We start from the raw sequence: 26700 nt of genomic DNA on the forward strand, positions 1-26700 counted from the left end.
TGGAAAGTGAACCATGGATAAAGTGAGTATTGTCATTGTAAAACCATTTGACCTGCATCTGATGAGTATTTATTGTGCCTGTCACACAGCTTTGTTTCACGTCATTAAGAAAAGAAAAATGTGCCACCTCTGTGGTCGTAGTTTTACTTTGACATGAGTGTTGAGGAAATTTTACTTTAAGTAAATGTTTGCAGAAACCTACACAAAGACAGTCACTGCTAAAAGAACCAAACAGCATCTGTACTACAACATCCTGAACTGGTCTAAAATTAAAGTTCTGACAACTACAGATGAAAGAACGTGTCCTGTTCCAAATATGTTCTCATGGGAAACTCTGGGGAAGCTCAGTAGCAATTACTCTCACATTTTCTGTCACGTGTGGTAAACGTGTTGTGTGGTAAATGTGGCTTCTTCTCCGGCAGGTGTGCTTTTTTGTGGCACTTTACTACAATGTCATCATCAGCTGGAGCCTGTTCTACTTTTCTCAGTCCTTCCAGCAGCCTTTGCCCTGGCATGAATGTCCGCTTGTCAAGAACAAGACCAGCACGTGTAAGTTCTCCATCAGCTTTAACAGGGGTTGTGACAGGAACTGGAACAGGGGCTGGAACAGGTGTAACAAGCAGTGTTGGGAAAATCCAGTTTCTCCATGAACGAGTTCAAAGTTCAGTTCACAAATTTTAAGATGAACTAGTTCAGTTCACAGTTCTTTTTTTCTTCAGTATGTTGCTCTGAGCCATTACCCTCACAATACTGGCATTTCTCCATTGTTGCACCCATTCAGTCCTCACTAGTAGCAGCTGCAGCCCCCTACCCCCACACTGTAAGTACCCTGATTTCAGGGCTATTGAATATAAGCCGCAGACACCAGATTTAAAAAGGAAAAAAAGAAAAAGAAATGTCGGGAGTTACGTGATGCACCTGAACGCATCGCCGGCGCGTGTTAACCCTTAAAAAGCCGAGTCGTCCTCCGCAGTGTTCAAAGCATGTAAAAAAAAAAAAGTAGCGGCTTGTCGATGAAGTATTAATGGTGGAGGCAGAGTCTGAGGTAGAGCAGCTGTCTTCTACCGGTTTTTGTTGTGATGCTTCACATGTTGATGACGTAGGCGGTGGCTGCTGTTGCCAGATCGGCTGTTTTCCTCCTACATGTTAAGGCGGGAGGAAATGGAGGGTTATGAATTCGTATATAAAAACAGAGAAAACAAAGGTGGTGGAGGAGTGGCGTTATATATAGATAAAACATTAGATTTCAAGGTTCTAGAGGGAATGACAACTGTGGTGGATAATGTTCTGGAATGCTTGTCAATTGAAATTTGCAAGAAAAATACGAAAAATATTATTGTGAGCTGTATATATAGAACACCAGATTCTAGCATCGGAACCTTCAGTGAATGGATGGAAAGTATGTTTTCAAATATCGATAGTAAAACAGTTTTTATATGTGCAGATTGGAACATTGACCTTTTAAATGCCAGCAACCATAAACCTACAAATGAGTTTATCGATACGATGTACAGTATGAGCTATTTTCCGAGAATCACCAGACCCAGTAGGATTACATCTAGTTCTGCTACTCTCATTGATAACATATTCACAAATGACATTGATAATAAGGCAATTAGTGGATTACTGATTAATGACATTAGTGACCATCTCCCAGTATTTACAGTTAATAATACAAACCTTGGAAAAAAAATAGACAAAAAAACAGAATACAGACGAGCAAAGACAGAGGAATCCATAAACGCACTAAGAAATGGACTGTTGGAACAGAGTTGGGATGCAATATATAATGATAACAATGTTGACCATATATATAATGAATTCTTAAAAATATTTACCTTATATGATAAACACTGCCCAATTAAGAAATACAACAAAAAACTAGCATCTAATAGTAATCCGTGGATATCAACAGGATTACAAAATGCATGTAAAAAGAAGAATACACTTTACAGAGATTTCATTAGACAGAGAACTATAGAGGCAGAACAAAAATATAAAAATAAGTTAACTAATATTATAAGAGTGAGTAAGAAAGATTATAAAAGAATATTAGAGGATAATAAAAACAACATTAAAGGAACGTGGAAGATACTAAATAATATAAGAAACAGTAATACACACAATAGTCTACCTAAGTATTTTATTGATAAGAATGTGGAAAATTATGACATGAATGAAGTAGTTGACAGATTTAATGAATTCTTTGTAAACGTTGGACCTGAACTAGCAGAACAGATCCCTGATACTGGGAGTTATGGAGAGCATATAGCTATACATATCTATCTATATACTTATATACCAGAAAGAAATCCTGGTTCTTTGTTTCTTAAAGCTGCGACAGAACAGGAAATATTGGATAGTCACTAAAAGCAAGAATAAAAAATCTACAGATTGTAATGATATTGATGTGTCACTAGTGAAAAGGGTAATAGAAGGCATCTCCAAACCAGTAACATACATATGTAATGTTTCATTTCAAACTGGTTCATTTCCAAATAAAATGAAAATAGCCAAGGTCATACCTCTATATAAAACTGGGAACAAGCATCATTTCACTAACTATAGACCGTCTCATTATTACCACAATTCTCAAAAATACTGGAAATACTCTTTAACAACAGATTGGACTCATTCTTAGAAAAACACAACATACTTGCAGAGAATCAGTATGGATTTAGATCAAATAGATCAACAACACTGGCAGTAACTGAAGCAATAGAACTAATCACCAATACTATAGACCATAAGAAATATACTGCAGGGGTGTTCATAGACCTGAAGAAAGCATTTGACACAATCAACCACAACATATTAATCAATAAGCTGGAAAGACATGGTGTCCGGGGAATAGTACTTGATTGGTTCAAAAGTTATTTAAGTGGGAGACAGCAGTTTGTAAAGGTGGTGACTAGTCCTCATCATGTCTAGAGATTGTTTGTGGCGTCCCCCAGGGGTCAGTATTGGGTCCCAAACCTTTTATTTTGTATATTAATGATATGTATAAGGTTTCTAAGCTACTGCATTTTGTACTGTTTGCTGATGACACTAATATTTTTCACTCAGGGGACAACATAGTACAACTGCAGGAGGAAAGAACTACAGAAATGAACAAATTAAAAAAAAGGTTTGACAGCAACAGATTCTCATTAAATTTAGAAAAGACAAAAATAATGCTCTTTGGCAATTATAAAATGAATGCACAGGTAAAAATAAAAGTGGAGGGGGTAGAAATTGAGAGAGTTCATGAAATTAAATTTCTGGGGGTAATTATAGACGACAAAATGAGCTGGAAACCACATATCAAACATATACAGAGTAAAGTCTCAAGAAACATCGCAGTAATGAATACAGCAAAGAAGGTCTTGGATGGAAGATCGCTTCATACTCTATACTGTTCACTAGTCTCTCCTTATTTGCAGTACTGTGCTGAAGTTTGGGGCAACAACTATAAAACCACATTATCTTCAATAAATATCCTTCAGAAAAGAGCAATACGGATCCTTCACAAAGCCGGTTATCAGGAACACACAAACACATTATTTCTGAAGTCAAAATTACTCAAGCTGACTGACATAGTGCAGTACCAAACAGCACAAACAATGTTCAAAGCAAAAAATAATCTATTACCAGGGAATATACAACAATTGTTCAAAAATTATGAAGAGTCTTACAATCTAAGGATAAAATGTAACTTTAAACAACCAAGATTTCGCACGACCAAAAAACGGTTTTGTCTATCAGTATGCGGGGTGAGAGTACTGAACGGGTTTAGTATGGAATTGAAGCAATGTCCAAACATGAGACAGTTTAAAATACTATATAAAAATATAATTTTCAAAAGGTACGAGGATGAAGAAGGTGTGGCCAATCACTAGGCGATTTGTAGGGGCAAATGTCTGGTCATTTCTTTTGGTTATTTATATTGTTCGTTTCTTTCCTTGCACTGTGGGCTTGTTTGTGGGTATAGGTGTTTATGTCTGTAGATATGTATGAATGAACGTGTATGTATATATATTCTATGTGTTGCACAGGACGTGTGTGTGTGTGTGTGTGTGTGTGTGGGTGTAAGAGATGGAAGGAAGTAATTATATTATTTATTTGTGACAAGGGGTGAGAGTAAATAAGTTTTTACTTCTCACTCCTTTTCGAATACTCTCTGACGATGTTTTTTCTTGATTTATTTTATTTTTGTTATTCATTTATTTATTATTTGAGAGGAAAACTTTGTTGTCAATTTTCTTTTCTTTTATTGTTTTCGTATTCGTATTCGAAATAAACATTTCAATCAAAAAAGGCCCGTTTAGCTTTAGCCGGGTTATCGACTGGAAGGATCAGAAATCTGGCAACTCTCTGAAACAACATTAAACAGAGAGCCGCTCACTAACACCAGAATGAGAGCCGCTCACAGTGACGGTCATCAGACAGAGATCCAGAACGTTCAGTTCAGTTCACCTAAAATATGAACGAGTTCAGGAACAAGCGTTCAGGCTCAACGCTGGTAACGGGATGTGAAAAGTGCTTTCAGTTTTCAGAGTTAAAATGTAAATTACAGTTTCACAAAGATTTCTTAAAGACAAAAGTTTCACAGAGCCACACTCGAATATCATATACTGAACAAAAATATAAACGAAACACTTGTTTTTTCTCCCATTTATGGGAGCTGAACTCAAAGATCTAAATTTTCTATAAACACAAATGACCTATGTCTCAAATATTCACAAATCTGTCTAAATCTATTCATGCTGTCGAGTCAGCCTCTTGATCTGCCACACCTGTGAGGTGGGAGGGATTAACTTGCGCTCATTAACACAGATTTAGACAGATTTGTGAACAATATTTGGAGAAATAGGTCTTTTGTGTTTATAGAAAGTGTTTTACATCTTTGAGTTCAGCTCATGAAAAATGGAGCAAAAACTAAAGTGTTTAAATTTTTGTTCAGTGTGGACACCTTTTCAACAAAGAGCATCTTGAATGCTACGTTTGTCTTCAGATGTGGTCCCAGAGTGTGAGAAGAGTTCTGCCACCACCTACTACTGGTACCGCGAGGCGCTCAACATCTCGGACAGTATCTCTGAAGGAGGAGCACTCAACTGGAAGATGACGCTGTGCCTGCTCGCCGCCTGGCTCATGGTTTGCCTCACCATGATCAAGGGAATCCAGTCCTCCGGGAAGGTAAGACTCATGTGCTTGTGCATCAGTCCAGCATCCCAAGAGCTAAAATAACTGAAGAAAAGACATTTTCTTGAACACGAGAGGAAATTGTCACAGCCCGGCTGTTCCACAACGCTAGCAGCTTGGCCCAGATAATCAGTTCTTGAAAGGTCTTGAAATGTGGAAAATGTTGGAAACAAAATGATCTTACTTGCTACGTCGTGTTTTCGTTCTTTGTTTTTTTAAATCTTCTCACACGTTATGAGCACTCCAGAGCTACGTCTAAATTCATTGCTCAGTGACGACTGTAATGTTATTTGACAGATTCTTGGAATGATACCGGCTCAGATATGATTCATGTGATCTTGTATGGAATTTCTTGGTGGACTTACCGTAGCTTAGTGTGATTAAGCTGACAGCAGCGTGACTGGCGTTTAGAAGGATTAGCCCTCTGGCTAACAGGTTGTTTTTTGCAGGTATTTATTATCATTGCACACTTTTTTGCATCATTAATGTGGTCAGAGTCCAGTCCGCGCTAAATCCGAAAGTAGTCAGGTTTCTTCATCTTCCGCAAACAAATGTGGCGTTGGCGAAGGTCCCCAGTGCCCGCTGTAGTTTACCTCGTTTATATTCAAGAAAACACCAAGTGGTCACAACAAGCTAACCTCCACTTTCTAGATGTGAAGAGGAGAAGCGAGACGACAGTGTTAGAAGTTTGTGAACATTGTCCTCTCTGAAACGGCTCGTCCTTCTAGCAATACTACTGCAACCACAAGCTACTGCGGTCAAGAAATATGAATGCCTCTTCATGACACTCTAATCTCTGGCTGCATTGACACTGTCAGTGTAATGTCACCCAATTAGGATTTATTTTGCTCTTATGTGGCACAGATCATATCTGCTTTTGGACAAAGTAAGCAGGAAAAAGACACATGCATTCAGATATTTGCAGGTCGGATACAGGCCTCATTGATATGCAGGAATAAATTTGATCTGTATCTGATATCTGCCAATACGACTGCCCTGTAAACAATCTGATCGTATTCTGTTAATATTACTTCTCTAACGGAATCAAATCTACACCCATTTCACTTATTTTGTCACATAAATAGTAAACACGTGGTAAATAAATTAGAGGCATGGAGGCGATCCGGCGGGAGGAAAATCCAGCACAGTGGTCAGCTGAGGAAGTCACATGACTTCTCAGTCTTTGGGAAGAGGAGGAAATAATTGCAGCATGTACTGAGCTGTGGCTGGGGGGTGTCAGTGACGATGAGATGGTAATCCCTTTGAGTTCATGTTAATAAAGTCCAAATTCCAAGTTTCAATCAAAACCTCAGTGATCCATTCAAAGCACGCCCTGCTGGCGCTACAATTCGCATAAGGAAATACACGACATCTTGAGACAAGCTATAAAAAAAAAAAATCCAAATGTGGATCAGGCTCTAAAGCAACTAGACTCTAGGCCAGATGGCCGCATACATAACAATTGTTCCCTACCATTTGTAAAATCAGGGACCCTCATACCAACGATTTAGTACATAAACCGCAGTACGGAGCCAGATCTGTCATATTCCTGTGTGTGTGTGTGTGTGTGTGGAAGATCAGACCATTTGGTTCCCATGTTTTTACAAGTTCTTTCTGCTTCGCTTGATTGTCAAGGGTGAATAAAAACAGAGGAGATGTGGAGCATTTTTTGGTGGTTTACGGGACGATTTTGTGGAAATTATGGAGAAATTAATCTGAATTGATTAATTTCTCCATAAAATTGAATTATTTTATCTATATAGCACCAAATACAACACAGTCATTTCAAAGGCACTTTTGCAGAGAAAATCAAACAATTCCACATGAGCAATGTTGGGCTTAAGATTCCAGTGAACTCCTGCAGCAGTTCTCCTCCAGAGGAGAAACACCAGGGACAATGAACAGGACATAAAACAGCAGGGAGCAAGGCAAAGACCCCAGGAAGTCTCCAACCCCCCAGGTTGGCAACCAATGAGAATGGTCGAACCCGAAATTCAAGCTTGGTGAACCTCCTTTCCGACCAACTGCCACCTGCCTTCTCAATCCGGCCACCGAGAGGGACACACGTCCCTGCTGCCTCGGGACGGAAGAGAGAGCACCAAGTGGAACCGTAGGACCAAACCCAGTTCAGCCCGCTGGACGAGCAGGACACAGTTTGGACTTCTTCTCTTTTCCTTTTTTGGGGGATTCTGGAGACGCGGGCCAGCGTCCCCCCCCCCCCCCACCACCACCTTCAGCGGCCTCGCTGTCCACTCCTGCAGCTGAAGCCAGGCCTCTGAATTCAGACCCTGGTAACGACCGGTTACCGCTGCCTCACAAAACTGCACAGCACCACGGACGGTGCTGTCCAGCACAGAACCACGGACAGTAAGAGCTTTGTCTGGGCAGCAACTCCATCTCCAACTTTCAAGTTTCTTCTTGGAGTGTGCCATTTCTGCCTTGTTGCAATGTTGGAAAGATATTCCCTTTTCCAACGGGACCAAAACTGTTCTGATAAGTACTGCACCTGCCGCCACCTTTTACGTGCGTAAATGTCCTCTCTGATGAATTTACCTGGAGGGGGCAGGGCTGCCTTTGACTTCATAGTGAGTAGGTCATTTGGGGTGAATGGCTCTGGGCTGTTTGGGTCACTTTGAGTTATCCATGGTAAGAGCCCTGCTGTTCACAATCGCCATTGCCTCGTAGAAGAATGTCGGTAGGGATGCGTCGTCCATTCTGCCTGATGAAAGGGAAGCTGTTGAGCGCAGAATGTCACGAATCGTCCTGATCTGTCTTTCCCATACACCTCCTGTATGGCTTGAATGAGCAGTATGCATTTTGAAATCACATTGTTTTTCAGCAAGAAATGTGGTAATACGGTTGGAGTCCACTTGCTTTAAAGCTTCTTGCAGTTAATTTTTAGTGCAACGTTACTTCCTTGATCACACCTTATCACACTGACTGCTCCTCTTATGGCTATGAAACAGCAGAGCACATGGATGAAAGCGTCTGTAGTCATGTCGTCCAACATTTCTATGTGCACTGCTCTGCAGCAAAGGTATGTAAAAAGAAGTCCATAACGCTTCTGCACTTTGCAAGCTTGTTTGGTTACAAACAGTCCATTCCACAAAATGTGAACGGTGGAGTCGGATCTAAACGCTGCGTTGGAAGATCAGGCATCTTTTGTTCCCCAGTGCCTCTCCCGAGTCGGCAACACTTCACACATTGGTGCACAAAGTTTGCCACAAAATCTCACATTGTGCATTTTGTCTTTCTGGTACTGTAGTGTGACCCTGTTTTGTCTCCTTTGACAAAGCGAATGAGTCGAGCTATGGCTTGTGTGGCTTTGTACCATGAAGAAAACTTTAACTTGTCTGAAAAACCACTGTGTTCTGTTTTGGGTGTGCTCAGCACATATACCTTTTTAACCTCTGGGACTCCGAGTGGTACATTCGTGTTGATGTCTGCTGCTGGAGGTAATTCTCTGCCCCATAGAAACTGTGGCCCTTTGAGCCAGTCTGAGGTGATGAGCGAGGAAGGGACATAGCTCCACTGCTGGGGGTAACTGGAGAGCCTTATCCTTTGAACTCTGTTATCCTTGTTGTCATACTTGAAGTCAGATTCGAGAACCTTGAGCGCATCAGCGGGAGTCACTAGAGGGAGCTCTTTCACTGTAACTCTCTGACACACAGTATCCATGCTTAAAGAGTCACTGTGAGAAGATGTTGGGCCTACAATACTCCAAACTGTGGTGGAATCTCATTCACTATTTCCTTGAGATGATTCCATTGCCTTGCCATTTCACAGTTAGGAATGTGGGAGCGGTTCACTGGTATGCAGTCTTTAGTGTAAGCAGGAGGAGCCTCTCACTTTGAGACCTGAGAGGGAGTTGAAAAGGAATTAAACTGAAAGTGAAAGTCTTACTTTGGTGTCCAAGAACAAGGTTGACGTCCCTCCAAGCGGAATAGCAGGAGCGGGTTTCAGAGCTGGAGTTTCCACCGGGCTCCTGTGGGAGACGGTCGAGACAGGCGAGTCTTTGTCAGGGAGGCAGAAAGGAGAAGAGTCTTGGAGTAATGGAAAATCACCTGTTAAACCCCTCATTACCTCTGTATATTTTCTCTGACTCAGAAGCTAACTCACTGAGAAAAACTAGGAGTCCAATTTGTTAAGAACATGTTTAAAGTGTGGTCCAATGCTAAAAGGTTTTTGAAAGAACCAGTCACTGTCACAGCTGAGCCCGAAATGGGCAAGTGAAGAATTTAAACAAGGCAGAGCAGATAGTGTTTAGACAATGGGCATTTATATACTGCAGGTTCAGATGATATGTCATTTGAAACGCTTCAACCTAATAATAGCATACATAGGAAGTACCTTTTCAAATATCTTCAACTTAGAAACTTTATTAAAAAAAACAAAGCAATCTTTTAAAACCACTTAAATCTAAATTAGAGGCTTTAATCACTGAAGACAGTTTGAAAAAAGGAGCAATCTTGGAATTTTATAATTTACTGGTGTGAAACTCTTCAGAGAACTCAACTATTAAACTTGAGGCATAGAGAAAGGACCTGGAAATAAATCTGTCTCTTGAAGAATGGCATTCTGTTTGTACAAAAGCCCAAAAACAAACTATTAACTCAAGGTTAAGGATACTACAATATAAATGGTTGAGAGTTTAAATCACTCCAGTTAAATTGAATAAGTACAACCCTGACAGGGTAATATGAATCTATATGGGTTCTATTTATCACCTCTGTGGAACATCTGGATCTCTCCGAGGACCATAATGAGGAGGACTCTAGAGACTGATTGGACTTGGGACTGTACCTTGCTTGAGTTTATTTTTATTTTGTATTTACCTTTCCTTTATTTTTTCTTGAAATGATTGAAGTCTGTACAGTTTTGTAATTTGCCATTTGTGAGGAAACAGAAGCACGTGTGTGTCTGGGAGGTTGTATCGTGTCGTAAAAGCTAAAAATAATAAATACATTGTTGGAAAACAAAATATTGTTGCCTGAACAATGATGTATTTACCTTCATGATCTAGTATCAGGTTTTCAATAGAGAGAAAATAATTATTTTAAGAGAGAAGCTTTTCTATTGCTGTAACACAATGAGAAACTTTGATTATAGTTTGAGGTAGCAAGGGACTTCTCTTCAGCTGGAACTAGATGTGTTTCTTGTAGGAGAATATCAGCTTTTAATTCCGTCACAAATTCTAAAACTTGAATCGTTTTTGCCATGCACATTCCTAGATATGAAGTTATCTTTGACATTTGATAATGTGAGCAGTCATTGTGTGTGAATATGTGCAGTTTAACCTGTCTGTTATTATGGGGGGCATCTGTAGTCAGTGTATAAAATGTTGGGCTTGATTAGTAAGTACTGCCGTACTCGGCATGGTGTCCTGTGGCTTTGGGAGGTGTCTGTCTGCAGAGCCCCGTCTCACCTGGACCAGACTTCAGGATGGTTTTTGTAGCTCCACCTGCAGGGTGAAAATCACTGCGACTCTTGACAAGACCCACGGACTTGCAGAATCCCCCCAGGACTCACTGGGCAGAGTTGGAAAACACTGGTTAGCTATGTCTATCATCTTGGTGGAAAGGTAGAACAATGGTGCCATAGTAGACTTAACACTTCATAATAGTTGTCCTTCAGCCGGTCCACCTCCAATGACATGGCGACCACAGCTAATCGAAGCTCGGTGTTGTCCTGCTGATGTATAACCTCTAGATTCCTTAAGGTCTCCTGGTTGAAGGCAGAAAGACCATGGAGTTCTTTACTTTTTCCTTCCAAGATACTGAGCACATTAGAGTTGTTTCCGAGGTCGACGGTGTCAGTGGATAAGTCCTCTTTGTGTCTCTTCACCAGGTTGTCTCGGGGCGGGATGCCTGTAGACTCCATGGTGCACTGGTAGTAGTAGTGATCGATAAACGCCTTGAGATGCTCCACTGTGATGACTGCGAAAGTGCAAGACTAACAGATCTGCTGAATATCTGGAAGAATGTTGATTTAGAAGTTTCTCTGATGAATCAACGATGTGCCGCCATGGAAAATCAAAACAACCTCCAAAGTCTCAGGGGATCTTACAGCATCTCGCAATACCCCAATACTCTGTCTTCTTCTGCATTTTTGGTGTATTTAGTGAGTCACAGCACCCCTAAAGATCTGGCATATGTACTACATGCCTTTCGGCATCGTGGTGAGCCGTGTTCATAGTGGCGTGTGGACAGAATTTGTTTTTAGAACACCGGGGATAAAAAAAAGATTGTTTTGGCTCTTTTAGTATTGATGGTCAGAGGGAAAATGTCTTTAAACAGTCTAGTCAAGACTGGATCTTTGGCTCTACATGTAACCCGTCTATCACCTTGCGAGTAGATCGGGTCCTGAGCTCTTTTGTATTATTTTAGAAAACTCAGTGAATCATCATGATATTAGTTTGGGTTCATGAAAAACTGAAAACAGAATGAAATATACGAGTATGAGTATAAGTGATTAATACTTACAGACTTTAAACCCTTGAAATATAGTTTCCTCAAACAATGTCACACAGGAATCATGATAAGTGACCAAATAACGTCTTACTTTATTAAAAACAAAAATGATGTTCACCAATAAACAACCCAAGAGGCTTGGCTAAGTCGGCATAATAAAAGTTCTTTAAATCAAAATAACCCGTTGCAGACCTGTTCACTTGAACTCCGTAGAAAAAATAAACTCGTTCTTCAAACAAGTGAAAGGGAAATCCAAGAAATACCTTGCCAGAGGTGGGGGCAAACCAAGTGTTCATCCAGAGCTGGAGCAGGGGGCAGGAGGTAGGATACAGGAGGCTGGTGTCCCACGACCAGCGGTGGCGAGCGGATGCAGTCCAGAGACCAGCGGTGGTGAGCGGATACAGTCCAGAGACCAGCGGTGGTGAGCGGATACAGTCCAGAGACCAGCGGTGGTGAGCGGTGGTGAGCGGATACAGTCCAGAGACCAGCGGTGGTGAGCGGTGGTGAGCGGATACAGTCCAGAGACCAGCGGTGGTGAGCGGATGCAGTCCAGAGACCAGCGGTGGTGAGCGGATGTAGTCCAGAGACCAGCGGTGGTGAGCGGATACAGTCCAGAGACCAGCGGTGGTGAGCGGATACAGTCCAGAGACCAGCGGTGGTGAGCGGATACAGTCCAGAGACCAGCGGTGGTGAGCGGATACAGTCCAGAGACCAGCGGTGGTGAGCGGATACAGTCCAGAGACCAGTGGTGGTGAGCGGATGTAGTCCAGAGACCAGTGGTGGTGAGCGGATGCAGTCCAGGGACCAGTGGTGGTGAGCGGATGCAGTCCAGAGACCAGTGGTGGTGAGCGGATGTAGTCCAGAGACCAGTGGTGGTGAGCGGATACAGTCAGACCTAGTTTCTCTCCAGTAACTACACACCGGTCAGGTGAGCAGTTTAACTGTGAAGCTTTTGTCTGCAGCTTCAGCCGAGGTGTCATTAAGCAGGTGGTTTGGTCAACCGTCCTTTACCAGGAGCGGTTCAGCACTTCGATGCAGAACTCCTGAAACTTTGTTTAACACACCACCTTCTTGCTGCTCCGTCTCCTTCTCCTCTTCCTCAGCCTTGTGAAAAAACCACCCACCTGCTCAACTGCACCTCACTATTGTTCACCTCAGGATCCCTATTATCCAATCAGCAGCAGGCACGCTGCAGGCGGGACCACAGACGTCTGTCCACAAAGACAACTCAGATTTAAGATTTGCTTTACAAAATAAACAAAATGAAATACATGAAACATTCAAATAAACTTTTACACATTTCATACATTGTTAAACCAAAAAAATATGTATTTTAATCCCTTTTTTATATGCTTTCAACTATTTATTCACTTATTTGTCATGAGCATATTTATTAATATTTTCCACGGGGCTACATACAGATATGTTGTTGGCTTAGTTGAAGCCGCAATAGAGGATAAGTCAGAGAGGGAATGGAGGCTGGATAACTAAATCAGATCTGTAATCACATTTCAAGTTCACATTTGCTACACATAACATATTTTATGTGAAAAAATGCAGTCGGGCACAAGAATGAAAAGCTTTCGAAAAGCAAACCTCATTTGCTTTTATATCAAGTGCCCTCATTTTACAAATGTAATTAAATAAATCCTACTTTAAGCAACAACAACTTGGAGTAACTTCCATCTGCATTAATAATAAGAAAAGAGAATACCTGTCATACTTTCACTTTACTGAATTTATGCCAGAGTGAGAAGCACTTTGTTCTCTCCCCACACTGCTGGTAGTATTGTGCCACACTATAGCTGTGAATTTTCACCGAACGCTGATCCATATAAATATATTTAGAATTTTATGAAAAAACAAATTAACTTATATTGTGGCAGTTTGTTGTACTTTTTTTTTACAATTTTGAACATTCAAATGCATTTTTGTAAAACTGCAGAACTCCAACTAACATTTATGTTTGCAATGGTTTCATTTGAACTATTTCTGTTTCTACACAACCCCCACATGATGTTTCAAGGTGCTGCATCACCTCCACCTGGCTCAGCAACATCTGTCCTATTGAGATATTCTCAATGTTTGTCAAGAGTTTCCAATTTGCATGAGCTGGTAAAGAGTTTCATCTGTCAGTCTTTTGAGTTCCATCTGCTCCTCTCTCCTTTCTCCTCTGTAAATCCCTGAGTAACGGGAAACAGGACTCTGGTTGCAGTGTCCAGAATGAAATTCCCTTCTCGATTCTCTGTGACTGAAAGAAGGGGTCCGACTGAGGTTGGCACACTTCCAGCTGCAACTCCAGGGGTTGCTCGATGACAGCTGCAGAGAGGGGGGCTGTGAATAACGCAACTTGTGGCAGCATGGCATGGAAGCCTTGGAAGTGCTGATTGCACTGCTGCACAGACTTTCTAAATCGGCCCTGTACTTTGGGAATATTGTCTCACGTTCAGGAACATCTATGGGCATTTCTACACAGGAAGGAACGAGTGCCACGTTTGGTCAGATGAGAAACCATCTCAGATGAGAAACCATCTCAGAACCGTGTCTCTGTTTGCATTGAAAGAGGAGCAGGTGGAGAATTATGTCACAATTTGTGACGTCGTACTTCAGGATTCTGATTGGCCATCATGGCTTCACGCTTGTCCTTATACTGCCCCCTAGAGGTGTGGCATGCTTATAGTAGCTCTGAACCAGCTGTATTTAAATCAGTGGTCCCCAAACTACGGCCCGCGGGCCGCATACGGCCCGCCTCCACCTTTGGCCCGGCCCCCTGAACAATACCAGAGACGCATTTAGATTTTTTTTTCATATACTCTATGTAGCCGGGTGGGAACACTGTTACCATAATCAACAACACCACCAGATGGCACTGTTTCCATTTGGTTAACCTTCGGTGGGTACATTGTTTTGAAGAACAGACACCAGAGAAACCCGGAAGTGAGACGCCATCCTGCTTGACCCCAACAGTTTGGGAGTGTGGTTTTCCGGACATTAAGAACTGCTTTTATGAAGGTAATATGTTGTAAAATGCAGCTGGCGGTGTGAAATATCAGGCAAAAAAGTGATTTGTGACCGAATTCTGTGATCTGCTGCTCACTGACATGTTTGTATTTGTTGAATGTTAATAGAGCGTTAGTCCGTGTTGAAGGCCGAGAGCATGGCGTAGCGCCCTGCCGCCATGTTGTTTTGTGCTCCTGGACAGATGCACGTTAGTACCAGCTCCACACGTTTACTGTAACATTTCAAGTATTGTAATGTAAAGTTGTTTCCTGTGAATGTGTGGGTTATTTGTGTTCCAGGGAGGAGCTGTTAGATTGTTTTGCCCTCCTGGGTAGTTAGCCGACATGTTGCCAGATATGTTTTCACTCGATGCTTCTGCTTATTAAGGCAGACAAGAGAAGTCCTGCAGATGAGTTCCAGTGCGTAGAGGCGAGTCCTCCACTGGTACTAGTTTGGTTTGGTTTCTGTAAGAATTAGACAACAATAAGCCTTCTCCTTATTTCTTATTTTATTTCTCTTAATACATTTAAATTGAACACCAATTTTTCTGTTCAGAATAAAGACCCCAAAATGATATATTTCTGTGTCCTGTGCCGTTCGGTTTCGCCAGGCTACATATACAGTACCTGACAAAAATATAGGACCACCCACCCATTTTTAGGGGCAAAATTATTTTTTAGAGTAGGTAAATAAAAATCAAGACTGTGGGAAGTGTTTTTGGATTGGGAGGTGTTTTCTCTATTTGGAAGTGTTTTATCTTAAGTGTTATCTTCTCCTGGTTTTCCTTAACATGTGTTTTTAGGACAGTGAGGCCTTTTTGTCAAGCTTCAAATGTCCAATGCTGCAAGTTGGCTCATTTCCTACAGAAGCTTTCAGGTACGAATCTGTCTTTGAAGAGACAGAATCAGACGGATTACTATTGCAACAACACATCATCAGGGTAAAACTAGCCTGTCTCACATCGGTTTAATCCCAACTCACATTCCCTGTTAGTGGGTGAACAATCCAACGCTTGGTGAATTCTGCTTCACAATGACAGGAAGAGCCGACATGGAAGGATCAAACATAACATCTTGTTTCAGAACAGGCCTGTTCATCATATCCTCATCCTAAACAAATCCTTCAGGGCTCCTCACTCTTCTCTTAACCTCGGGGTTGATAGTTGTTATCTGCATCAGAGACCCATAATCCCACCGACTCCCTCCCTGTGTCCGTGACTCCACCCTGTACAATCTCCGTCTGCACACGCCCACGCCCATGAGTTGCCCTCATTTCCCCTCTGGGAGGGTGAGGCTGTGAGGCCCACCGTATGGTAGTGTGATAACAGGACAAGGGAGCCCCATAAGCTCAGACAGCGACCACCACAGAGAAAATAGCTCCTCTGACATGATGCTGGAGGACAGCAGACGTCTGAGCCCCACCGCCTGCCTCACCAAGATTTCAGCATATTCTTTCTCACTCTTATCGTTTTCTTTATCTAATTGGTGTTTTGCAATCACGTGTTTGTTTTCACCAACTTCTTCTTAACCTGAAGTAGCAGTCAAGTGTTCTTCGAAAAGTATGAAGAAAATAAAATTCTGCAGTTAGTTTGCGCTTCATTCACGTGTGACATGATGATGTTCTCTCTCTCACACACACACACACACACACACACACACACACACACACACACACACACACACACACACACACACACACACACACACACACACACACACACACACACACACACACACACCTGGAGCTCATCAGGGTTTGTCTCTGCTTGCAGGTGATGTACTTCAGCTCTCTGTTCCCGTATGTTGTGCTGATCTGCTTCTTGGTCCGGGCTCTGATCCTGAAGGGGTCTGTGGATGGGATCCGACACATGTTCACGCCCAAGGTAAAGCACTGACGATTTCAAGTATTTACTTGTCAATAAATTAATAATAATATTAATAAAGAAATTAGATCATATCTAATTCTGACTTTTAAAGTTTATGTTACCTTACTATACAGTACCTCCTTCACATTTGAGAGAAAGACTATACTGTACATGCAAAGTGTGCTTGAGTATTACTACAGTTACTCCACAGTGATCACATGTGTAAGAAATGTCGGCTATTGTTTCCTCTACTCTGAACTCATAAAACCTGAAAGTGCTCTCTGATTGGCTGCTTCATCGACAGCAGCCAGCCAATCACACCTCCAGCTGCAGATTTCAGGTCACCATGGAAACAAGAGCTGCCGAACCATTTTTGTGAGCAAACATGCTCGCCACTTCACACGGTGCTTTAGACCACCGCTGCTGTCTGCCGACTGACCTGCTGATAATAAAGCTTCAAACCAGCCTGGATTGGCAAGAAACCTGCTGTCAAGTGACAAGACGGCACAATGAGAGACACAACCAGAAATCCGATTTCTTATTACCCGGTACTAATAAAACCATCTTCGCAGGGTACACAAAGTACAGGAAGTACAGGCTCTGTGTATAGGAATTGCAGGAGGGACCCAAACGCAGACTCACGGAGTTCCATAAAATCAGGTCTATTGCACAGAAGTCCACGGAACACGAGGAAACGCAGGAGACACAAGAATGACATGTAGACAGAACCAGCCGAGCATCATGGACCCAGCGGACTCACCCACATCCACTTCACACCACTGCTTCAGGAATCCCTGTGTCTCTAGGTTCCAGTGCCCCCCCCCCCAGTATCTAGGTTCCACCCCCCCCCCCCCCCCCCCCCCAGTCTCTAGGTTCCATTTCCCCCCCAGTCTCTAGGTTCCAGTGCCCCCCCCAGTATCTAGGTTCCATCCCCCCCCCAGTCTCTAGGTTCCAGTCCTCCCCCCAGTCTCTAGGTTCCAGTGCCCCCCCCAGTCTCTAGGTTCCAGTGCTCCAGGTTCCTGTGTTCCACCCAGTCCGGTCGGCCCCAGTCCCTTTGGCACGGGTTGCCTTGTTTTGAGTCCCTGTGGCCCCCTCCTGTCTTTGGGCCATCGGGGGCGGGGTACTGTCAGGTCTCTGTGTCTACCCCTGTGTGTCTCACATCATGTTTCCAATTAACCAATGGCCTTGGTGCTCCCATTGTTGTGTTCCCCCTGTGTCCACCCCTTCCTTGTGTATTTAAACCCTCTGTTGTCTGGCTCGGCTCGTTTTGTCTCCATGTCACTCTTGTGTCTCCTGCCCATCCTCTTCTTTCCTCTACTTCCGTGCAATAGACCTGATTTTATGGAACTCTGTGAGTCTGTGTTTGGGTTCCTCCTGCAATTCCCTGACACTCTGTTGAGCCTTCTTGGTTAAAGTCCCAAATAACAAAAAGCAAGGCATCTGGTATTGACCGTTCCACACACACAAGCACTTTGGCCTGCGGTGGGCTGTAAATACCAATGAGAATGAATGAATGGATTTACAGATGATGGTAAAGGGCTCCATGTCCGGGGAACAGTGCTGGGACATTCCCAATACGTCCATGCCCCGGCCAGAGTTGATGTAGAAACAGATAACACTGTCCAGAAAGCTGTGTGTCTGTCCCCTCTGTTCGAAACCTCTCCGTTGTAACGCAGAGTCTGGTGTAAATTCACAGACACATTTCTGTGAAGCACAACACACAGGAGGTCAAAAGTCTCATTTTCTTGTTCACCAGCAACTTCAGCACATCCACTTTATTGCAAAGTGAGTGATCGTTAGACAGGAAAATACTGGGAAGTGGCAGAGACGCACATGCACACCTGAACGCTTCCCTTTTCTGCAGAGTTTCACTTTGTTGTGGGCTTCTTGGTCAAAATGGCAAGTAGTCAGGGAGGATGGAAATAAGTCCACTTGGGTAGTATCTCTGATGTTTATGAGGTCCTTCCTGGAGTGAGAGCCACTGGAACTGTGGCCCCGGCCATGTCATTGGAATCGTATCAGATTCAGAGGGAAACTGGCATCTCAGGCTCAAATATCACAGTAAAAAGACAAAAACATGTATTGAATATATAAAATAAATTCAGATTATATGATCAGAGGTCTACTTGTTATAACAAGTCACTTACAGTAATTCTGAAGATTTTCCTCTCATCCAAGACAAAACACATAACAAACATCACTGATGTGAAACTTGCTGCTCAGTTCAATTCAGTATAATTTAATTATATAGCACCAAATACAACGCTCATCTCAATGCACTTTTACAGGGATCACCAACAATGCCAGGACAGCAACCACTTGCACATAGCCGAGTACACACTTCCTTCCTCACACTTCTTTCTGTTTGTCAATCCCCGGACTGTCCTGTCCCACTGACGTCCACCAGAAAGAGTACAGAGACCTCTCTCCATTGCCTCACCAGTAATCCCTCACTTTTGAACCAGTGTTAACCTTTTACCCACATAGAGGATGTAGACCGTGTTTCCAGGAAGTGGTTAGTATCGTCAGTGTGAGTTATAAAAACACTAACCTTATCTGCATATGCAGAGAACACTAGTGATTGAAACTAGCTGACTGAGGCAGACATGGCCTCTGAGTCCATATATCCATCCAATCACATGGAGTCCTGCACTATTGTGTTTGACAATCATATTTCACTTCTTTATATAACAGGATGGGAGTCAGAAGCTGATAATCATTAAAAATGACTGAAAACAAAGTCAATAAACTGAAACACTGCAGAGGAGACTGCAGACACATATGATCAACAAAAACACAATAAATACGGTTTTATCTTGTTGAAACTGAATTCAAAAGGAGAAATAGCTCTTAATTGAAAGTACAAATACAAAAGCAGAAAGACATCAACATCATAACTTCAGCGTTTATCCATCAGAAGTCGCATTGTGATCTCAGTACTCAACTTTATCACATTTCACTGACATTTTCCAGCTCCCATCTTGACTGTCAATCAGAGAACCCTCCGTTGGGGTACTTAGGACAATTGAACAGGTCCAATTTTCAGGAGCCGTCTGCTGATTGGTCAGTGATTTATGGCAAGCTATTTTAATATGTCGGCTGTATGAATCCTCTGTTGTAAACATATTCAGCTTTGCAGTGGTTGTTTTTTTTTTGCGGCCGCAGCTTTCATGTTGGTCCCGAGAGAGTGGCTGTGAAGCAGGGACAGAGGCTGGGACTCAGGCGCTGGCGCTTCGGCCATAACCAAACCAGGATCGGAGCTCCGCGACGTCCGATGGCCAACTCAGAGCAGCTCTGGTGCACTACCGGGTCCGTTCGTCGTGTCACGTCGTGTCGCTGGCCGGTGCTCCATTGCAGCGGGCCGGCGCTCCCGAGCTCTGGTGCCCCGATGCCGGAGTTCTGGAAACTGCCGGCGTGTGCAGACACGGAGCTGCGGTGCACCGGCCAGCGGCTCCAGATGTGATGGGATGCGTTGTAACGATCAGACCGCCCTCGGAACAGGAAACCAGTCCTCCATCGCAGATACACTCGTTTTCTTTTTCAAGATAGTGGATTTCATTTTTTAGTGGATGGAAAAAGTACTTTAGTTCTAGTTAAAGTAACCTTTAGTAATGTCTGTCAGGACTGTGTCAGCATGATGACTGATTCATTAGAATTAACTGAAATCTGTGGGAGGAAGATGCTCCGTAATCTGGATGTTCATCCATCCATCCATCCATCTCCTCCATCCATCCATCCATCCATCTTCTCCATCTTCTCCGTTCCCGGGTGGTGGTGGTGTCAGTCTGAGCACCGTCACCCAGATCACATAGACCCATTAAGAACCTTCCTGCAGGTGGAGAGCCCACAGGAAGGTGGAGAGCCCACAGGAAGGTGGAGAGCCCAGAGGAAGGTGGAGAGCCCACAGGAAGGTGGCGCCCGGCGTGGGACATGAACCCTCTACCTTGAGCCTGAGAGTCTGATGCTCTACCTACTGAGCTGGACGGGGGACATGAACCCTCTACCTTGAGCCTGAGAGTCTGATGCTCTACCTACTGAGCTGGACGGGGGACATGAACCCTCTACCTTGAGCCTGAGAGTCTGATGCTCTACCTACTGAGCTGGACGGGGGACATGAACCCTCTACCTTGAGACTGAGAGTCTCATGCTCTAATCTGGATGTTTACTGAAGCAATTGAAAATGCCTTTATCTTAGTGGTTTGTACTTCCTCTGTTGAAGTGGAAACGAGTTTCCTTGCCTGCAGGTCGTGTGCACCCTTCCGTCTTCTGATCTATAAACTTTCTCTGTTTTCCTTCTTTCAGCTGGAGATCATGTTGGAGCCCACAGTGTGGCGAGAGGCGGCCACGCAGGTCTTTTTCGCATTAGGCCTGGGTTTTGGCGGCGTCATCGCTTTCTCCAGCTACAACAAGCGTGACAACAACTGCCACTTCGACGCCGTCTTAGTGTCATTCATCAACTTCTTCACTTCGGTATTGGCCACCCTGGTGGTGTTTGCGGTGCTGGGCTTCAAAGCTAACATCATGAACGACAAATGTGTTGCTCTGTGAGTTCGATCTCCTTCTGCCTCTAGCTCGCTATTTGATTATCGTGATGATGTGATTGTGGTTGTAGATATTTGATCGCCATCATTGACTTGTTAAATATGAACTTGTTGGCCTCGTTAACATCTGTGCTGTTTTCATTGACAGGAACACCAACAGGATAGTGGCCTTGTTGGGGAATGGCCTGGAGCCAAGCCTCATCCCCCACCACATCAACCTCACTCAGGGTGGTCAGGTCAGTGCAGAGGACTACCATAAGATGACAGGCATCTTCAGAGAGGTGAAGGAGAAGGACTACGACAAACTGGGACTGGACATCTGCAGCATTGAAGATGAACTCAATAAGGTATGAAAATATCGATTTAAATATACCCTCATAATGTTTTGCTTCCAAAAAGCTACTTTAATCTCAGATTACTAGCAAAGAAAAGACTAAAGCAAAATCTGGTGTGTTGTGCTGCAGACGTTATGACCACGTTGTAGCTCAACAATATTCACTGCTGTGAAACTAATTTTACCCACAAGTTGTAAGTCAGTGTAACATCCAAAAGATTTCAGTAGCCTGGAACAGAGCAAATTCTAAGTAACTAATGCTAAAGCGGTATGTACTGTATTCAACAAATTATTCAATATCTATGTCTAGTTGATATTTTCAACAAATGAGAAAAGTCCATTTTCAAAATAAAGTTTTTTTAGTTGAGCTGAGCCAGAAGTGTGACATCTTCATCGTTTCTATGAAATTAAACTGATTGCCCGTCATCTCTCCCACTGACAGGCTGTCCAAGGCACAGGCCTGGCCTTCATCGCCTTCACTGAGGCCATGACGCACTTCCCGGCTTCGCCGTTCTGGTCCGTCATGTTCTTCCTCATGTTGGTGAACCTCGGCCTCGGCAGCATGTTTGGTACCATCGAGGGCATCCTCACTCCGCTGATAGACACCTTCAAAGTCCGCAAGGAGTTTCTGACAGGTTAACAAGACTTCACAGCAACACACAGAGCTCCACTGAAAAGACAGATAGATTTGGTATTCGGCCTCGAAAACTCATCGTTTATGTGTTTCAGAAAAGTGTTGCGTGAGATGTCAACATTTTGAAAACACTTTCTGGCAGAAATGCTGAAAACGATGTAGTTTTCCTGAAGGTACAACGTGTTTTTAAGTACGCTGGAAAGATTGAACCTCCTTCAATCGGCCTTTCTTCGTTGTTTTAGTCCGCTCACTGTCTGTTGTTTGTAAGATGTAAATGTGTCGCCACGTGTGATCCAGATGATGGTGCAGTAAATGTACACTTCTTTTAGAAGAGCTGTTGATTTCAAGACTGAACAGCACACACCACATTCGTTGCTATGATTGAATCCTTCTGGAGCAGGAGCAGAACTATTTGCTGTGACCGTAGCAGCGTCATGTGCAGCTGCAGGGCTTCAGAAAAGTCATGTCTTTCCCATTTAAGCCTGATCATTCTCAAAAAGTTCTACCTCAGAAGCCGTTTTCAAAAGTTCTGTTTTCATTGGCTCGTTGTCGTATCAACGGACACCCAAAACACAGCAAAGGAGTTATGTTTTCATGTGAAAACGTTTACAGGACAACCCAGTCCGTATCCTAGTTGTGTAGTCCATATTGGTAGTTGTATAGGTGAGACTCACCTCTAATAACATCCAATTCTTCATTTGTCCATATGAATGTCAGGTACTCTCCATTGTGCTAATGTTTATAGTGAATTTTTAGTGTATTGTTCTCTGCACACGTTTCATTACAAAATGCTGAAAACAATGTAGTCGGCATGCTAAACTGCCATGAGCTCCCTGTGGACAAACGTCTCCAATGTATCTATTGTGATGATATTTATCAGACTCTTAAACACATCTACAAACGAAGGAAGAATCCTCTGCAATCATTTCCCACCCAAAGCATCATCTGTAAATTTATTGTGGCTTCTGACCATCACATCCAAAATATCAGCTGTATTGTTGTTAATGTGCAGGGAGGAATGATTTATATACAATCTCTCAGTAGGTGGATGAGGATTGCAAAAAAAACCAAAACATGTAGATTTCTTGTGTGATGAAGTCGGGCGTTTGTGCGTTCAGCTTAATCCCTCGATGTCTGAGTCTAGAGCAATTCCTTTGGGAAATCATTTAGTCCGAAAACATCTGCTGAATCTTACAACACCGCCCTTCTGCAAACCATAGACAGGTGTAGAAGCTTATAGTACTCCTGAAGGTCAGTATGCTCCCCAGAGAGAGGGTTTGGGAGATAATGACGTTGAAGAAAATGATGAAGAGAAAGCAGACGAAGAAACAATGGTAGTTTGATGAATGACTGTCACGGTGAACAGATGTGGGCCATTCAGGCCGTTAAACCACTAAGATTCAAATCGGACTCATTCCACTTTATTCTCCACTTTATCTCAATTTCTCTCCTGCTCCTCTGGCTCACTCAGGATTCAAACACAATCAAAAATAAATGCCCACACTTATGAACTTACATCTTCTTCCAGCACTCACCGAAGGCGGTCGCATTTCTCCCTCCCTCCCTCGTGTTCCCTGCTCGCTGCTCCTGTCTTCCACTGTCCCGTGTCAGAATCTAACTAGAACCTCTCTATACATCCGACCCGAAACAGAACCATGGAATTGATCAGCTGGTCTCTCAATGCAATCGACTAAATTTCCACGACAAGACGATCAGACAAGGGACAGCCCACATGTCCCGATGGGACGTTTGCTGCTGGATACACGTTGGACTCCTGGGACAGCTGGAGGTCCGTGTGTGTGTCCATTCTTTCCATGGAGGATGTGGAAGACCTCTACATATTGGATTGATGATAACAGGTCTGCTGCTGATTGGAGCTGCTGGGTTCCTGATCTATCACCAAGTGGAGAAGACGCTGGCAGCTGCATTGGGACGGCTGCCAATCGTCCCTGAGGGACTGCAGGGCTTTGAACCCTCAACTCATGTGATAAACTAACTCAAGAGTACGCAGGACGTGACTTTAGAACGTTTACGAGGAATGGAAACCAACTTGGAGAATTGCAGAGCTCTGCTGAAAACGCTAAAATGGCCAGAGAATTGGAGCAGCATGGAGAACAGAGACTGAAGGCTGGACTGTTTTTCTATTTCTCCTGGAGGTGGATGTTATAGCGGAGGCTCTGTCCTTCCCTGATGTCTCCTCACACCCGTCCCACAGAACCATCTCATGACACCAGACGCCGGACTGACACTGCAGAGAGAAGCAACAGTTCTGTTTCACCGCCTCTGACCACCCCCCCCCCCCCCCCCCCCCCCCCACACACACACACACAGACGCAGCCGGGTTAGGCGAGCTGCGTGCCTCGAAGTAGCTGCGCGCTGGAACCCCCTCGTCCCCGCCTCCCCCCACTCCCACCCCATGCCTACATGTGTTTGTCTGGAAGACATGTTGTTATCTGTGTTGATGCTTTCAGTGTGCTTGAGGTGTTTTTTCCTAATTACACACTGTCCTCCCTTAGAGCTCCGTCTGAAACCTGCCTCGTTTTCTCCTCTCCTCACCTCGTCTCTCTTTTCCCCGAGCTTCACATGACATTTTGTTGCACTTGTACAATGACAATAAAGTTTGACTTGATTTGATCCAACTTCCTGTCCCTCTCCTCCACAGTTGGATGCTGCCTGCTGGCCTTCTCCATCGGCCTCCTGTTCGTGCAACGCTCGGGGAACTACTTTGTGACGATGTTTGATGACTACTCGGCCACCTTGCCCCTGCTCATTGTGGTCATACTGGAGAATGTGGCCATCGCTTGGGTCTACGGGATCGACAAGTACGTACCAAACAGAAAGCTCAGGAAACAGGCTGATGATACTGAGCATGGAGAAGCTTTTTGTTACAGACTTTATCAACTTCTTTTTGAATGTGTTGCAGAATGTTTGAATGACCACATGAGATCAAGTCAGTGTATAAAGATCAGCAGGTTTACAGAGCAGAACCATTGTGAATTATCTGCCACAGACATCTGATATGGCCCCATTGCTACTCCGCTCCGTTATTGCCCCCCAGGTTCTTTGAAGACCTGAAGGACATGCTGGGCTTCACACCGTACCGTTTCTACTACTACATGTGGAAGTACATCACGCCCATCCTGCTGCTGGCCCTCCTGTGCGCTAGCTTCATCCAGCTGGCCATGACGCCGCCGAGCTACAGTGCCTGGATACAGGAAGAGGTGAGTTCACGTCTCTGCCCTGCCGTCCAGGGGAAGACCATCAGCGAGGGATGGCTGAGTTCAAAGGACACCATTCAAGACATTAAAGTGAAGACGAAGCAAATTGCGGATGCGTGGTAAACACACGCCTCTTTTCAGGATGTTTAGTTTTAAGACACCTGGGCAGTTACACAAAGAGTCTGTTTAAAGCCGCCATGAAGTACAAATGCTGCGTTTCAACTGCAGGAACATGCTGAAAGTTCCAGAAACCATCACCGGAACTTTGTTTCATCTACCAGAGTCTAAATTTAGTTCAAGGTTCAAAAACCCTGAGTACTCATTAAAGGTTCACACACTTTGTGGGTGTGGTTTGCAGTGCAGAAGATATCTGATTGAATAAATACTTTAAGTATCATATCTCAGCCTCAAAAATAAAGGAACTTTTTTTTTTTCTTTGGATCCGCCTTTTTGGGACTCATGTCCTTATTACTTCTGTCTCCATCACCGTCCACCTTTACACTCAAACCAGGATGTCTGCTGTTCCGTCTGCTTTGTTCACTTTGGTTATGAGTTTATTTCATCGCCCCCTCTGGATTGGAGGTGTAGCTCATTTATAGTTTTTCTCCACGTCGTCAACCTCCTGAGACGTCAGACAACAACTTTTTTAGTTCCTTGAAGAGAATGACCTGGAACGAAAGGTTCTTGATACTTTTGGTGAAAAAGCAGTACCACTGGCCTCATGTTTATCAGCTTAGTTGTTGTCATAACATACATCTTCTCATTGTGTCGCCAATGAAATGGACATTGTGTCCTACTGTGTTTCCTGTTGTGCAGGCGGTGGAGAAGTCTCTACGCTTCCCCATGTGGGGCATCGTGGTCTGCATCTCCCTGGTGCTGCTGGCCGTCCTGCCCGTGCCCGTTGTCTTTGGCCTGCGCTACTTCAACATCCTCGACGAGAATGGTGGCGGCCGCTCTGTCGTCTCCTACAAGAAGGGCCACATCATCAAAGACTGCACCCGGCCCGGCGAGGACGACGACACCAGCCTCATCCACGGCAAGTCTCCCAGCGAAGTGCCCTCGCCGATCCCCAGCAACGCCATCTACCGCAAGCAAAGCGGCGGGGGGCCAACGGACACAGACACTGCACCCAATGGCCGCTATGGTATTGGTTACTTAATGGCCGACCTGCTGGACACGCCCGAGTCGGACTTATAGACATCCTGTGGTAGTACGCCCCATCCAGCCACCCCTCCCCCCTCCGCCTGCTTTCATCATTAGTATATATTCCACTTGTACTGTAAATTCTTTGTAGATATTGTAGGTGTGCTCTTATTTTTCGGGTCTGGAACTTATATGACTGTCCACCATTCAAATCCTACAAAAAATCCTCCTGGTCTCTCCTCTTCTTCCTCGAATGATGGAGCATGAGATGGTGTAAGTATTGAGAGCCCAGCTTTCAGTACTTTGGGAAAACTG

The 26700-nt window shown here is 43.8% G+C and overlaps 1 protein-coding gene across 1 annotated transcript in view; it reads left to right on the forward strand.

Annotated features, from left to right (window-relative positions):
* slc6a15 (solute carrier family 6 member 15) overlaps positions 1-26439 on the forward strand; it is a gene marked incomplete at both ends in the record, with an annotated part of 32603 nt that extends 6164 nt beyond the window's left edge. Inside the window, 9 exons of the mRNA XM_080475545.1 lie at positions 423-549; positions 4994-5175; positions 16423-16533; positions 20818-21059; positions 21205-21403; positions 21833-22025; positions 24687-24846; positions 25083-25245; positions 26059-26439. Of these exons, the coding sequence (XP_080331671.1) occupies positions 423-549; positions 4994-5175; positions 16423-16533; positions 20818-21059; positions 21205-21403; positions 21833-22025; positions 24687-24846; positions 25083-25245; positions 26059-26439 (1758 nt within the window). The remainder of the gene's footprint in view (positions 1-422; positions 550-4993; positions 5176-16422; positions 16534-20817; positions 21060-21204; positions 21404-21832; positions 22026-24686; positions 24847-25082; positions 25246-26058) is intronic.
* Between the last annotated feature and the right edge of the window lie 261 nt (positions 26440-26700).

This window comes from Lipophrys pholis (genome assembly GCF_963383615.2).
Source record: "Lipophrys pholis genome assembly, chromosome: 11".
Classification (NCBI taxonomy): domain Eukaryota; kingdom Metazoa; phylum Chordata; class Actinopteri; order Blenniiformes; family Blenniidae; genus Lipophrys; species Lipophrys pholis.